Source organism: Rhinopithecus bieti, unplaced genomic scaffold (assembly GCF_001698545.2).
Source record: "Rhinopithecus bieti isolate Rb0 unplaced genomic scaffold, ASM169854v2 scaffold_13348, whole genome shotgun sequence".
NCBI lineage: Eukaryota > Metazoa > Chordata > Mammalia > Primates > Cercopithecidae > Rhinopithecus > Rhinopithecus bieti.
Window position 1 is genome coordinate 8,778,764 of NW_016808764.1, and position 16,220 is coordinate 8,794,983.

Here is a 16,220-nt window from a genome sequence, read left to right on the forward strand (position 1 = left end):
TTTATTTTATTGTTTTGCTCTTGTTGTCCAGGCTGGAGTGCAATGGCACAATCTGCTCGCCGCAACCTCCAGCTCCCAGGTTCAAGTGATTCTCCTGCCTCAGACTCCCGAGTAGCTGGGATTATAGGCATGTGCCACCACACCCGTCTAATTTTGTATTTTTAGTAGAGACGGGGTTTCTCCATGTTAGGCTGGTCTCCAACTCCTGAACTCAGGTGATCCACCTGCCACAGCCTCCCAAAGTGTTGAGATGATAGGCGTGAGCCACTGTGCCACGCCCAAAAACTTTTTAAGGGCAAAGTTTTGCTCTTTGTTTTATCTTCTAATACTAGCAGAGTGCCTGCCATGCTATAGTTGCTAAATTAATGAACAAAGAGTTTTTTTCTGTAGTTTTCTTTTTTTTCTCTTTCTCTCTAAGCTAAGATTTATTTCAGTATAATGACTTTGGTTTTCCTTTAAGAAACACTAATAAGCAATTGTATATAGTTCTGATATATAAAATAATTTTTTAAAATTGTAATTACTTGGATAAGTAAAGTGGGTTCCAAAGCTCAGATCCCATGAAGGAAAACGTATGTAGTACAAGAGAACAATATGGAAATCTGTTAAGAGCATGGGAGAGAAGGCTTTCAACCCTCTGTGATAGAATTCTATGTTCTCATGAGGTATTCAGACATGTCTGTGACCCCTACACACTCTTCTGAGCACCAGAGAAAGTGCCACATGCCCTGAATCCACCAAGCCTGTTTCTTTTTGGAGCCTGCCCCAAGAATGTAGATGTGGGGACCTTCTATTACGTGTGACCTGCTCTTGACTATTGAGGGAGTGAAAACACCATTAGAGTTGATGAGGAACTACAAAGTCCTCTTTATCCTCATTTGAGAGAGTAAAAACTACCTTTGAAAAGCTATGAGCCAACCTGCTACAGAGGTGGAAATGGCCTGAAAAGGGCCTTTCTCTTTTCTAATTTTTATTTGTCTTTTCTTATGTCTCTGGACACAAAGTAAGAGGAACTGGCCCCATGGCATAGGCAGTGTCCTTAACTTCTGATCCTTTGAGATAAACTCCATCCAAAAGCAGTTTATGATGCTTGGGTGTACTCTGAAGAGCATCATGAACATCATTTGTTGAAATAGTTCTCAAAGTCGAATCTATTCTCATATTCTCTCTCTTCCTCTTTCTGGTTGGTAGCTCTTCTGATAGTCTGCTCTCTCACCTTGTTTGTTTATTTATGATGATGTCTTCAGAAATTCATCAGTATCGTTTTTGCTTTAGCACAGAGGTCTCCAAACTTTTGGCACCATGGGCCAGTTTTGTGGAAGACAATTTTTCCACAGATGGGGGTGGAATGGGGATGGTTTCAGGATGAACTGTTCCACCTCAGATCATCAGGCATTAGTTAGATTCTCATAAAGAGCATGCAACCTAGATCCCTTGCTTGCGCAGTTCACAATAGGGTTCACGTTCCTATGAGAATCTAATGACGCTGCTGATCTGACAGGAGGTAGAGCTCAGGCAGTAATGCTCACTGGCCCACCACTAACCTCCCACTGTGCAGCCCCATTCCTAAAAGGCTATGGACCAGTACTGGTCTGCAGCCCAGCAGTTGGGGACCCCTGCCTTAGTAGAATCATCAAGAAAAGCATGGAAATAATTTAGTTCTGTCTTCACATTATACCGAGGGGCAGTCAAGCCTTCATGTCCAGTGTCTACATCAAGCCTTCTATGTCCTTAGTCCTCACTGTCTTCCTGTTCATCCACTCCCTCCTAAACTCCTACACTCATCACCTGGCTGGGACAGAAATAGGGCCCAAGGCTTGAGCACTCACAGGCATCTTCAGTTTTCTTATCTCTTGGTCATTCTGCTATACCTGCCTGGCACACGCTTCTGCCTCTCTTTCCCATATCCTGGACCCTGAACGCTGAGTAGATCATTGTCAGTTCAAATTATAATTTCCAACTTCAGCTAGATACTCAGTGCATGTTGCTAATTATCTTTTGTAGAACAGATAAATTACTCCTTAGCTCTTAGGTTTCAAGAAAGGTTCTTATGTTCTAACTCAAACCTGGCTTGAAACTCACGTTGTTACTTTGAACAGAAGTCCTTTACCAGTCATTATTCAGACTCGCCTCTGTTACCGCTTGTGGCACAACCCAGGGCCATAAGAGAGTGTCCCTCATCTTCCCTTGGTCACGTGAGGCTTGGCTTTGTAGATGTCTGCACACCCTCTGAGTCAATGTTGACCAGAAGGTCTTCAAAGACTTAACACTTAGTGCTCAACCACACAAAAATCCACAAAGGAATTTTCCCATATCCAGAGCTCCGTGTTATGCAATCTCAGATATTCCTGTTTCAGGAGCTGGCATGCAGCCTGCATATTGTCTCAGTGGTATAACCACACCCATAATAATGATAGCAGACACTGATATAGCACTTATGATGTTTTATGCAATAAACATGAACTCATTTCATTTTTTAAACAACCTTCTGAGATATGTGTTACAATTATTATTATCATTCCATTTTATGTATGGGAAAATCTAGGCACAGACAGGCTAGGTAACTTGCCCAAAGCCCCACCTGTAAGGAAGGGCACAGCCTAGATTCAAATCAAGGCGGTTTGGGTAGACAAGTCGAGGCAGTTTGGTTAGATCGGTTAAACTCATGGCTCTCAACCAGGGCTCATTTGGACCCCCAAGGCAGATGTGGCAATGTCTGCAGACATCTGTGGATGTCATGACTGGTGGGTGCCATGGCATCTGGCGGGTAGAGACCAGGGATGCTTCTGACCATCTTAAAATTCACAGAACAGCCTCCAGTACAAAGAATTATCCATCCCAGAATGTTGACTGTTCTGAAGTTAAGAAACCCCATGGTAAGATCTAGATTTTTGAAACATGAAGACCTCTCAGTGGGTTTGTCTAGGATGCTGTAACATCTTTTTTAGTCCACAAAATAGAGAATGTTCACCTTCCCTGGAGATAAAAATTAGCCAGACCTTGGGCATAAGGGAATAGCTGCCCTCCTTGGCAATGGGAGTGTGTGATGGTGGTGTTGGTGGGTGGGGTGGTGATGAGTCCTCTGTCTTCCAGATGAGTCTCTGGAAGCCAAATCAAACATAAGATAATTTCTCAATAGGTCTTCATAATCCATAAATTGTTAATATATCATCCAGCTACATTCTGTTCCCTTTTCAGTCCCACTCCCAAGGTCCTTAAGCTCACCAATCGACCCTACTCTTCTGTCATTGGGAAAATCAAAACCATTAAGCAGGAAATTCCTAAACGTTGTCTCCTTGATCTGGACCACATCCCTGCTGCCATGCCTTAAGACCTAGTAAACTTTCATGTCTGCTCCAGTCACCGTGGCTCACGCCAGTACTCTCAGGACTTTGAGAGGCCGAGGCAGGAGGATTGCTTGAAGCCAGAAGTTTGAGACCAGCTTGGGCAACATAGTGAGACCCTTACTCAAAACAAAACAAAACAAAACAAAATTCATGTCTGTTGTTACGAGGGATTCTTTCCCAGAATAAGAATATTGACAAACCCTCCTTTCTCCACCTGAAGTCACTGCTCTGTCTCCTCCTTCTGCCTCTCTTTCCGTTCTGGGCCTTCCTCTCCTTTGTCACATTGAATGGGGTTAAGGAACATTGGTTCTGCTGGGTTTCAGATCCTGACTCTGCCACATACGAGCTGTATGATCTTAGGCAAGACACTTAACTTCTCTGAGCTTCTGATATCATGGGGAATAATGAGTATCTACCTTCTCAGCCTGCTTCAGTAGGGCGATTGCCGCTGCAACCTCAGTGGAATGTCTCTGACAAACCTAAACCTTCTCATCCTAAAACATGTGTACCTGCCTGGCACAAACTGTAAAACAACAAATATTGCTTGAGACCTCGGTTCGAAAATTTCTCCCAATGTGTGATCATGTGTTATTTAAACCTGGGATGCTTCCTTCATTTTCTCTCAGTATTTGAATTATTTGTGGATCTTCCAAGCCCAGCTCCTCTTTCCCCTTCTCCTCCCATTCTTCCTCTTATCTTTATTTCTCCTTATTTTCCCTTCCAGTCTCCTTCATCCTTTGCTCCTCCTCTTCCTCCTTTCCTCTTCTCTGTCCATTCCTTTCTGTCTCCTCTCTTGTAGGCATGTGGCAATGAGATTTGGCACATATCATTCTGTTTGATGGGACTGCAAAGATGTCCCATCTGAACCACAGATCATGTTACTAAATGGGATATACAGACCTTTCCTCCAAAAACATACAGTCTATTGAAGGGCAGGGACCACGCCTGCCTTATCGTCAACATATACCCCACAGTTGGTACCTAATCAGCACCAATACATACTTGGTGGAATTAACGAGGGACTATCTATTAACCCGACCCTCTCATTGCAAAGAAATTTGAGGTCCAGGGAGGGAAAGTCTGTGTTTTTACTTAATTCAGCAAGTTAGCTATTAAGTCATAACCATAACTCAGGATTCCTTCTTTCTTGGCTGCAATTTTACTGAAAGCCCTAGAGCTTCAGGATCATATGTACAGATCCTGTTCTTGGGTTTCTATTTAAGAATGTGGTCTCCAAATGGTTTGACTTTTTGCCTTCAGATTTAAAGAATTCATGAATTTTGGTTTGAAAAACACAATGAACTTTCCAGCATAACTGGGCAGGGCAAGGTCCCGGCTATGCATCCCTGGACAAGGTTCTTTGTCTTTCTGACTCCAAGTTTTTGCATCTCTATAATGGGCTCAGTGAATTGTATGGTACTTGTAAGACTTAACTAGGGTAATGTGTGAAATTGCCTTTCTCAGTGCTTGGCAAGTAAGCAGGTGCTCCATTGAATTTTAAGTGAGTTTCTTTCTTCTGTGCAGGGCAACTGGCCCTGCTTCACCCCATGCCCTTGCTCTAACCACCATCCTCTTGGGTTCATCAGCAGGGCTCAGAAAATATTGCTAATTTATGCACCATTTGTTCCACTGGATAATGCATTTGGGAAAATGAAGATGCCCACACACCTGTAATTCAGGCAAGCCAAAGGCAAGCTCCACTCCTGACCCTTCCAGAGAGAATGAACACTTTATATCTAATACGGGTGATTGCTTTCTCCCTCGACATTCATGATAGTATCCATTTGCTTCAATTGAGGAGGCCCTGGAGAGAGATATCACAAATTGAATGATGTAGCTTGATCTGGCAAGAATTTCTAGGGATTCTGGTCTGGGTTTCTGTAACTCCCAGTGGCAAGTCAGGGATAGCTCAGCTTTGCAGAACATACGATGTGTCTCCTTTTAAGATTCAACTTTGCCACCTACAAGTGACCTTGGTCTAGTCATGTAACCTTGCTGAGGTTTTGCTGTTTGGTTAAGCATTGTCAGGCAGTAGCCAAGAGCTTGGGCTATGGTGTCAGACAGACTTGGGATTGAATTGCGACTCCACCTCTTGTGGCTTTGGGTAAATTAATCAATCTCACTGGATCTCAGTTTCCTGATCCCTAAAGTGGGGATTATAATAAAACCTTCTTTTAAGAGTTGTTTTAAAAATTAATAGCTACTGTGGCCGGGTGCAGTGGCTCACACCTATAATCCCAGCACTTTGGGAGGCCGAGGCGTGTGGATCACGAGGTCAGGAGATCGAGACCTTCCTGGCCAACACAGTGAAACCCCATCTCTACTAAAAACACACAAAAAATTAGCCGGTCGTGGTGGTGGACGCCTGTATTCCCAGCTACTTGGGAGGCTGAGGCAGGAGAATGGCATGAATCTGGAAGGCAGAGCTTGCAGTGAGCCAAGATTGCGCCACTGCACTCCAGCCTGGGCGACAGAGTGAGACTCCATCTCAAAAAATAAAAAATAAAAAAAATTAATAGCTACTGCATTGAGAACTTACCATATGAGAGTCACTCTTCTACATATCAACTCATTTCATCCTCTCAAACTCCCCATGAGAAGGGGTATTATTAGTATGATGCCTGGTTTTCAAATAATGAAATAGACCCATATTACTTAAGTTAAGTAATTTGCCCAGGATCACACAGTTAATCAGTGGATGCAAACTTGGTAAGTCTAGCTCCTGGAGTCTCTGATCTTAACTGCTGGGCTGGTGAGTCCATTGTCTGAAAATGCTTAGAGACGTCAGTCTAGCTTCAGAGTTTCAACTCTCAGCCTCAGAACATAGCATGGAGTGAGCACTCAGTGAATAGCTGTGTCAGTCCAGGCTGCATGTTAGCTATTGTTATTGTTTCCTATGAGGACCCCAGAGGCTGACCTGCGTTCAAAAGTGGCTGTGCTCCACGCATTCAAGGTTGCAGTGAGTCATCGTCGCACCACTGCATTCCGGCCTGGGCAACAGAGTGAGACCCTAACTCTTTAAAAAAATAAACTGGGCTGTTCTTAGCAAAGCACCAGGACCAGGAGAGTGCAGTGGGGACAGGGTGAGTGAGTTGGAGAGTGTCTCATAAACATTTGGGGCTGTGAGAGCAGATGTGTGATCTTGCAGAATGATTCACGCTTCAGGACTGTGTGTTGACGCTGATGTCACGGTTGCTCTGAGCGCCCAAGATACTGTTAACGAGCTGTGCCAAGCCCAGATGCAGTGTTTTCTCACCATATGGTCCATGCTGAAGTGCATGGTCTTTCAGACAGGGATAGGAGGAAACTCAGAAACGCTGAACCCCATGCATGGAACACCTACTTAGATAAGCCATGTCCTGCAAACTGCCTCAATTCTCCTGACTTCCAGGGACCACGTATTCACTGGAATGTCATTTGTCTTTCATCCAATAACCACAAATAGTAATGGGGCAGCTAGTATGTGTAAGACACTATGTTTGGCACTGGGGATACAAAGGTGATTAAAACTTTGCCTACGTCCCCAAGGAACTGAGACTAGCCATGAAGGACATGGGAAAAAATCATATTATGACATTATTCTAAGCTCTGTAATGTAGGTGGTTAACAAGGACTCTAGGAATTAGAAGAAGTTCATGAACATCTTTTTAATGAAATAAAACAAAAATTTTTTGGCATACCTAGCATCTGAACACCTTTCAGTTGTGAGAGAACTCCCAGCATAGGCAAAGGACAGTCGCGTCTTCTTCTAACAAAGGTAAAGAGGGCAGACATTCTGCTCCCTACTCCCTGGCAGGTGGAACTTGAGCACATGACATAGATGTTCACTTCTCATGGGGATCTCCCTTGGATTTCGGCCTCCTGCATCAACATGATTACTCAATCCCTCCACCTGGGTATGTAGGACATATCTCATATGACAAGTCTGAAATTAGGCTTGGTATCTTCCCCTAAAACCTGCCCTGTTCCCAGTAGTGTCCACATCAGTAAACCGTGCTACCATGTAGCCACTGGCACAGGCCAACAATGTTGGTGTCTTCTGTGATGCTTCTCTTTCTCTTGCACATACATCCCACCCATCATTAAGGACTGCTGGCCTTATTTTAAAATCTATTCTTATTCTGAGCACTTCTTTCTCTGTTGCCCTCTCCACCTACACCCAGACCCCCACCATTTCTCTCTTTCTCTCCTAAAATGGTCTCTTAGCAGGTTACTTTCCTTCTATCTCTGCCACACTCCTATCTTTTCTCAGCAACGTTACCAGAAAAAGAAAATTAAGTGTAAATTGTATCATACTCCTCTGTGGGATATTCTTCAGTGGCTTCTCATCACATAAGGAAAACAATTCCAGTACATTTTCCATGCTCCACAAGGCCCTCCATGGTCTGTTCCCTGTCCGTCTCTCTGAGCCTATTTTCTGACTTTCTTACCTTTGCTCACTCCCCTCCAGCATTACTGGTCTTCTCTCTGTTCCTCAAGCACACCAAAATGTGAAAACATGAGTATATTACAGTGTCAGATGCAGTTAAAATGAACTTACTTAAAAGAAAGAAGAGAAATTGAGAGCAAAAGTGCCTGAAAGGTTGGAAGGGAATAAGATCCAAAGCCTAGGTTAGCAGGGGTTTTGGTCCTATCCACAGGAGAGATGCCTCCTCTAATCTTACAGGAAGGGGGAGACCAGCATGGTTTGGAAGTAGTTACTGGATTGGAGGCCCAGGTGAGAGCCCTGGTGAGATGAAGGTGGGGAAAAGGAAGATTAGGGCATCAAAACCTATCACAACAAAAACCTAATATTAGGACTGACCTACACTTAGGAGTGGAGATTAATGGTTTGTCATTCACCCATCTATTCACTCAACAGATAGGCACTGAGAACCTGTTATTTGCCGGGACCTGGTATTAGGCACCGATCCTGGTGTTGAATTACTTTTGCTCAGCCACTCAACTTAGAAACAACATACACATTTAGTGAGACCTTGAAACAAATCTTTAGCTTCTGGTCCTGTTTCCTTTTCTGTAAAATTGGAGTCATAATGATGCCTGCTCTGCTGATTTAAATAGTTCATTGTATGATGCTATAAAGAGCTCTTTATGTATCAGCTGCAGGAGCTAGACTGGTAGCTTAATGGAGGAAGGGACTGCATTGGTTTTGTTTACTGTTACATTACCCATAAGTGACCATTTATGGAATGAATGAATGACTATAACTGTTTCAGAATCAGTTTGAGGAAAGGGAGCTTTGTCCTTTATAGATTTTAAGCAACTACTGGTTATCTTCTTACTGACAAAATAACTGGATAACTCATGCCACATTGGTTGAATCGTGGCTCACTGAGAGTCTCCCCATGTGTGCCCCAAATGCAAAAACTCTCCTAAAGTATATACTTTTCACATTCATGGGTAGCATGATGGTCAAAGCTATTTAGGCTCCTCTGCTCCCCTCTACCTTCTCCAAAGCCCTCGGCAATGCCTTCTCTTATTTCCTTTTGCAACAAGCAGTGAGTTAGGCACACATCTACTCTCCTAAATCTGCTAGCTTATATGTTGGGTACCATTTTGTTCCAGACACTTCAGATAAAAGACTCAAGATCCACAAAGATCTTGACAGGTTGTCAATCAGCTGAAGTAAAGGAGATGAATTTGAATGGCACTCAATGCAAAGAGAAACGTTGAGGTCTAAGAAGGGAAAGGTGAAGAATGGATGAAAAGAAAAGTCAAGCAGCTGCTCCTACGCTAAAAAAAAAAAAAGAAAGCAACAAAATAAACACACAAGAATACATCAGAGGAACTAAAATCTGGAAAAGGCCATGTCAGAATAGCTATTTTCAGGTGATGTGTTTTTGCATCAAGATTTATCTAATATTTTTATAATCTGATATGAGTTGTGTAATACAACAAGGGAATATATCTCTCCACTTGAAATAAAAATAAGATGTCAGTGTATTTCCTATACTCAGGCTGAACTAATGGCAGCTCCCTTGTTGGACACCAGCCTCCAGGCCTGGAAGTGCAATTGATGATATTGGCATGAATTAGAGTATACTTTTTTCTAGATCAGTTCCTTAGATCCCATGTTTTTCAGCCTTTTCCATTTCGTCAAATGCAGTATTTTTTTTTCATTGCCCTTCTGTAAGAATTGCTGTAAGAATAATCCTGATGTTGGCCAGGTGGCTTAAGTTAAAAAAATTCTAACATTGAAAGGACACGATCCTAAGTGATTTACCTGCATTATGACATTTAATCTTCGTTAAAATCCTGTGAGGCATGGCCTTTTGTTAACCCTATTTTCTTTGATGAAACATTAAGGTTCAAAATGGGTTAAATAACTTCATCAAGGTAGGATCGGAATGGGTAATCGGAACTCTTAATTCAGGCAAATCTGATTCCCAGGGGCTGCACTCCTTAGCCCTGTTCCTCCAAATTAGACAAATTGATCTGTTGAGAACCAAACAGACACACACAAAGGCATTCGCACTACTTTGGAGAATATGTCACTCCAAGATGAGCATGGTTGTTTATGGCCAGGGCTATTGCTTTGATCTGAAAACACCACGCTGCCCAACCATTACATCCTAACGACATCCAGCTCTTTGTGAATTTCTCTATGTTGAATAGGAGTGGTGAGAGAGGGCATCCCTGTCTTGTGCCAGTTTTCAAAGGGAATGCTTCCAGTTTTTGCCCATTCAGTATGATATTGGCTGTGGGTTTGTCATAAATAGCTCTTATTATTTTGAGGTATGTTCCATCAATACCGAATTTATTGAGCGTTTTTAGCATGAAGGGCTGTTGAATTTTGTGAAAAGCCTTTTCTGCATCTATTGAGATAATCATGTGGTTCTTGTCTTTGGTTCTGTTTATATGCTGGATTATGTTTATTGATTTGCGAATGTTGAACCAGCCTTGCATCCCAGGGATGAAGCCCACTTGATCATGGTGGATAAGCTTTTTGATGTGCTGCTGAATCTGGTTTGCCAGTATTTTATTGAGGATTTTTGCATCGATGTTCATCAGGGATATTGGTCTAAAATTCTCTTTTTTTGTTGTGTCTCTGCCAGGCTTTGGTATCAGGATGATGTTGGCCTCATAAAATGAGTTAGGGAGGATTCCCTCTTTTTCTATTGATTGGAATAGTTTCAGAAGGAATGGTACCAGCTCCTCCTTGTACCTCTGGTAGAATTCAGCTGTGAATCCATCTGGTCCTGGACTTTTTTTGGTGGGTAGGCTATTAATTGTTGCCTCAATTTCAGAGCCTGCTATTGGTCTATTCAGGGATTCAACTTCTTCCTGGTTTAGTCTTGGGAGAGTGTAAGTGTCCAGGAAATTATCCATTTCTTCTAGATTTTCTAGTTGATTTGCGTAGAGGTGTTTATAGTATTCTCTGATGGTAGTTTGTATTTCTGTGGGGTCGGTGGTGATATCCCCTTTATCATTTTTTATTGCGTCTATTTGATTCCTCTCTCTTTTCTTCTTTATTAGTCTTGCTAGCGGTCTGTCAATTTTGTTGATCTTTTCAAAAAACCAACTCCTGGATTCATTGATTTTTTGGAGGGTTTTTTGTGTCTCTATCTCCTTCAGTTCTGCTCTGATCTTAGTTATTTCTTGCCTTCTGCTAGCTTTTGAATGTGTTTGCTCTTGCTTCTCCAGTTCTTTTAATTGTGATGTTAGAGTATCAATTTTAGATCTTTCCAGCTTTCTCTTGTGGGCATTTAGTGCTACAAATTTCCCTCTACACACTGCTTTAAATGTGTCCCAGAGATTCTGGTATGTTGTATCTTTGTTCTCATTGGTTTCAAAGAACATCTTTATTTCTGCCTTCATTTCGTTATGTACCCAGTAGTCATTCAGGATTTGAATTTCTCTACGTGGCAAATTCCTCTTGCCTCATAAAAGTGCTTGCCGAGAAAGCTCAAAACCGAGTTGCAATTAATTATTGACAGAGCACGTGAATTAGAGATAAAAGAAAAGTCATTCTTTCTCCACACGCGCGATAGTAAATAAATTTAATTATGGTAGGAGAAGCTAGGGGATCTTCGTCTGTATTAAGTTTTATTAGCTAAGACATTTAAAAGCATGTCATCATAACAAAGAGGTCTTGTGTAATCCTAAATGTACCACTTTGGTGCAAGGCTTGGAAGTGAATAGATTTAATGGAGCACATGGTGGCAGATGGTCTGCTGTACTGACAGGTATTGAACAGGTTTATCGTCAATTAACTTTGGTCTACATATGCCTATAGCAAATTGACTGTATAATGGCATTCAAAGCTTCATTTTATCATTGATAAGCCTGCCTCATTGAGATTAGGGGAAAATGGCATTAAACCCCTTTAATATTAATAGCTTGGAACTCCCAAATAAGATAAGGCTACTCCGGAGGCAAACTTGGATGGAGGAATGGGAGTGGAGGAGCAGCCTTAGCAAGGGAACCAAGAGATACAAACCCTGCTATGGGATCTGTCAGTGGCTCGCTGGCCAATTCTGAGAGCAAAGAAAGAATAAAATCCCATAAAATGAACCAGACCGAGGCTAGATATTTCATCTTATATGTCGTTTTATTCTCAACTGAATTTATTTATTTATTTATTTATTTACTTGTTTATTTATTTTTAGATGAAGTCTCGCTTTGTCACCCAGGCTGGAGTGCAGTGGCGCCATCTCAGCTCACTGCAACCTCCGCCTCCTGGGTTCAAGCGATTCTCCTGCCTCAGCCTCCTGAGTGGCTGGGACTACAGGCACGTGCCACCACGCTTGGCTAATTTCTTTTATTTTTTTATTGTTGAGATGGAGTCTCGCTGTTGTCTGGAGTGCAATGGCTCCATCTCAGCTCACTGCATCCTCCACCTCCCAGGTTCCAGCAATTCTCCTGCTTCAGCCTCCTGAGTAGCTGTGATTCCAGGTGCCCGCCACCATGCCCAGCTGGTTTTTATATTTTTAGTAGAGATGGGGTTTCACCATGTTGGCCAGGCTGGTCTTGAAATCCTGACCTCAGGTGATCCACCCACCTCGGCCTCCCAAAGTGCTGGGATTACAGACGTGAACCACCGCACTAGGCCCAAATTTGTATTTTGAGTAGTGACGGAGGTTCAGCATTTTGGCCAGGCTGGTCTTGAACTCCTGACCTCGTGATCTGCCTGCCTCAGCCTCCCAAAGTGCTAGGACTTGAGGTAGGTTTTAGGATTTTACAAATGAAGATAATAAGGCTCAAAGATGTAATTCAATTTGCTGAGGTCACAAAGCCTGTCTGTTTATTCCCCATCCCTAGGCTTCAGTTTTCTCATTTGCACAATAATGCCTTTGGACCATCTCAGGGATCAGCAGACTCTTTCTTAAAGGAACAAGGAGTAAATACATCAGGCTCTTTGGGCCACATGGCCTCTGTGTTACCTCCTCAGCTCTGCTGTTTTATGGTAAAAACAGCCTAGATGAATATGTAAATGAATGAGTGTGGCTGTGTACCAATGGATGTTTATTTATAAACATTGAAATTTGATTTCTATATAATTTTCATGCATCACAAAATATTATTATTATTATCATTTTGGTTTTTTTTTTCAACAACAATTCAGTGATTACAAATCATTCTTATCTGTGGGTTATACAAAAATAGGAGGCAGGAGGTAGTTTGCCAATCCTGGACTAGATAAGCTTTGAGGTCTTGTTGAGCTCAAAGATTTTCTAAAAACTACTACAACAATAATTATTTATTTAATGTATTGAGCTCTTACACATGCCAGCTTCATTGTTCAATGCTTTTTAAGCATTATCTCCCTTAATCCTTATACTACAGTGTGAAGTCAGTGCTATCATTATCTCCATTTCAGGGATTATACAACTAGTATGTAGAGAAATCAAGGGTGTATCTAGGTTAAACATAACTGGTAAGAGATAGAATAGCCATTTAAACCTAGGGATATATAAGGGATATAACATTCCCAGGAGAGAATGCATATGCCTTATGTTGCCTTTTCTGATAATACATAGTCAAGATAAGACTAGAGTCTGGAGATATAGGTAAGAAGAACTTCCAAGTGTTTATCAATTTTATTTGGTGGTTGCAAACTAGGTTGTTTATGTCACACATTTTGTGCAAAGAAGGTAAGATATTTCTGGTTAGGAAGAAGTTAAGATATTTCTGGATAGGAATAACCATTCTCTTCCCTTTTCCTCCCTCTCCTAGAAATGTGATGCCCAAGACTTTGGATGGGCAAATAACCATGGAGAAGACTCCAAGTTACTTTGTGACAAACGAGGCTCCCAAGCGCATTCACTCCATGGCCAAGGACATCAAACTGATTGTGGTGGTGAGAAACCCTGTGACCAGGGCCATCTCTGACTACACGCAGACACTGTCAAAGAAACCCGAGATCCCCACCTTTGAGGTGCTGGCCTTCAAAAACCGGACCCTCGGGCTGATCGATGCTTCCTGGAGTGCCATTCGAATAGGGATCTATGCTCTGCACCTGGAAAACTGGCTCCAGTATTTCCCCCTCTCCCAGATCCTCTTTGTCAGTGGTGAGCGGCTTATTGTGGACCCTGCCGGGGAAATGGCCAAAGTACAGGATTTTCTAGGCCTCAAACGTGTTGTGACTGAGAAGCATTTCTATTTCAACAAAACCAAGGGGTTCCCTTGCCTAAAGAAGCCGGAAGACAGCAGTGCCCCGAGGTGCTTAGGCAAGAGCAAAGGTCGGACTCATCCTCGCATCGACCCAGATGTCATCCACAGACTGAGGAAATTCTACAAACCCTTCAACATGATGTTTTACCAAATGACTGGCCAAGATTTTCAGTGGGAACAGGAAGAGGGTGATAAATGAGGCTAGAGAGGCAGAGGAAGGCTAGTCAATAGCTAAGGAGGCTCCTTGCCTGAGTCCTTGAATACCCCAGCTTCTGCAGCTTCACTTGCTGGAGTGCCAAGTAGATCTCCTCCTCCTTCATGCAGCCAGGATTGCCTCCAGTGCTGTTAGCTTAGGCAAACAGGTGGATCCCACGGCATCCCCATGGAGGAACCAGGCCCATCTGGGCAGCAGCATCTGGTTGACCAGATGGCCACCAGAACCCACTGTTCATTCTTATCTTCTGCTAGTTAATATAGCCTGAAGACAGAGGATAAATAGCTGTCAATGTCAGAGACAGTGCTATTAATACATATGTGAGTGACAAAAAAGGTCTGCTTTATGGGGGTTCTCACTTTAGCTTGGGGAGCCAGGGTTCTAGCCCTGTATCTGTCACGGGCACTCTGTCTAAACCTCTGCTTGGGCTTCTCTCCAGAATGCACTTTGTGGCTGAGTGCTCCAGGACTCCTAGGGAGCAAGGTCCTCCCTCTAAGGTGTTTGTAGTCTTCTCTTTAAAGGCCTCATTCCACAACCCCTGACTTCCTCCCTCCCCACATCATGAAGGCAGAGGCATGCACGTTCCTCACCAAACACACACACACACACACACACACACGAAGGAAAATAAAAGCTGACACCCCTCAAAGCCTTCTTTCCAAGAGCCCTCTAAATGGGGTTGGGTCTCACTCTTCATGAGTATCCTGGGTTGTGGAGAGGCTTAGCGTATGCTCTTTTGTTCAGATCAGGCCCACGGGGCTGCTCTAAGAGTAAAGTAATTATAACTGAGGTCAGAGCTCTGAGGTTGGCAGAGATGAGTGGCCATATCTGGGGGTAAAAGAAGAAATCCTGTCCTCTTGGTGGGAGGTTGCCTTACCTGAAGACCATCTCTCCCAAGCACTGTGGTTCTGAGGCATGTTTTTGGGTTGAACTCTGTCCCCTAGGTCCCCAGAAGGGCAAAGACCAGAGAGTTGACAAGTGTGTTATTAGGAGTAATCCTTAGCCATGTAATGGGGAGAGGAGCAGTCATCATTCTTCCAATTTGCCCCGCCACCACCTCCTCGGGCTTCATTTTCTCTATTTAGAGATGGCAGAGAGTGGGGTAGTGGCAAGAAAGCTGACTCCACTCATCAGATCCAGTTTATGGGCGTTGGGGGTGAGCAAGGACTGTCTGCAGACACCCCCATCAAGGGCTGCTGAATGAAGTGTCCCTTCCCATCAGTTTGATTCAATTAAAATGCATCATTTGACATAAAGCACTTGTTCACAGATCTCCAAAACCAGGAATTGTTCTGGTAAAACTGGAAATTTGTATGAGTGGGGGGAGTTAAATCTGTTCAGCTGTTATTAAACTGTCATTTCTCCCGCTAAATGAAAACTGTGTTATTATAAAGCTTAATGCAACCTGATTAATGGGTTTTGATGCTGTGTTTGTGTTGATCATCTCCATCTTCCCCTCTCCCCTGGAATGCCGGGAGCATCCTCTCTCTGAGACGGCCAGAAAGTCCCAGAGTCAAGAATGTTCAGAAGGTTCTGTCTGCAGGGCACAATAAATCTTGCAATAGTACAAAGCAGGTAGATCCTAAAAGGAGTGCAGCTTTTCCTATCTTAACCAATCCCAGCAAGGAATGGACTGATACGCCAGATTCATAAACAGCCTTACAAATAATTTTTCCAGATAATAAAGCAGTTATTGAGCTGAAGGCAACCCATATACCTGCACTATCAATGTAAAAGAGAAACAGATCAAAATGCATACATACACATTTGAAGGAAGAAAACGCACGCATTTTTAGAAGGGCAAACTGTAGGACTCATGTGGGGTTTGGTTTCATAAGCAGAGCAAGGAGTGAGTGAGTTTCAGTCCTCCCTACCCATCAGAGTCAGCCATAGAGTTTGTTCAAGCTTACAGCTTCCTGAGCTCTGTTTCAGATCTGTTCATGAATCAGAAACTCTCAGGCGAGGCTCAGGAATTCATCCTTTCAAAAATATTCTTAGGGAAGCTGGAACTGAGAGCAACTGGAGGAAAAGACTTTCCTGTGTAT

General features: G+C 43.0%; 1 protein-coding gene across 1 annotated transcript in view; it reads left to right on the forward strand.

The window, feature by feature from the left end:
* The window catches only part of HS3ST4 (heparan sulfate-glucosamine 3-sulfotransferase 4), a 463,209-nt gene extending 447,887 nt beyond the window's left edge, over nt 1-15,322 (forward strand). Inside the window, exon 5 of the mRNA XM_017887107.1 lies at nt 13,524-15,322. Within this exon, the coding sequence (XP_017742596.1) occupies nt 13,524-14,160 (637 nt within the window). The 3' untranslated portion in view covers nt 14,161-15,322. The remainder of the gene's footprint in view (nt 1-13,523) is intronic.
* The last annotated feature ends 898 nt before the right edge of the window (nt 15,323-16,220 follow it).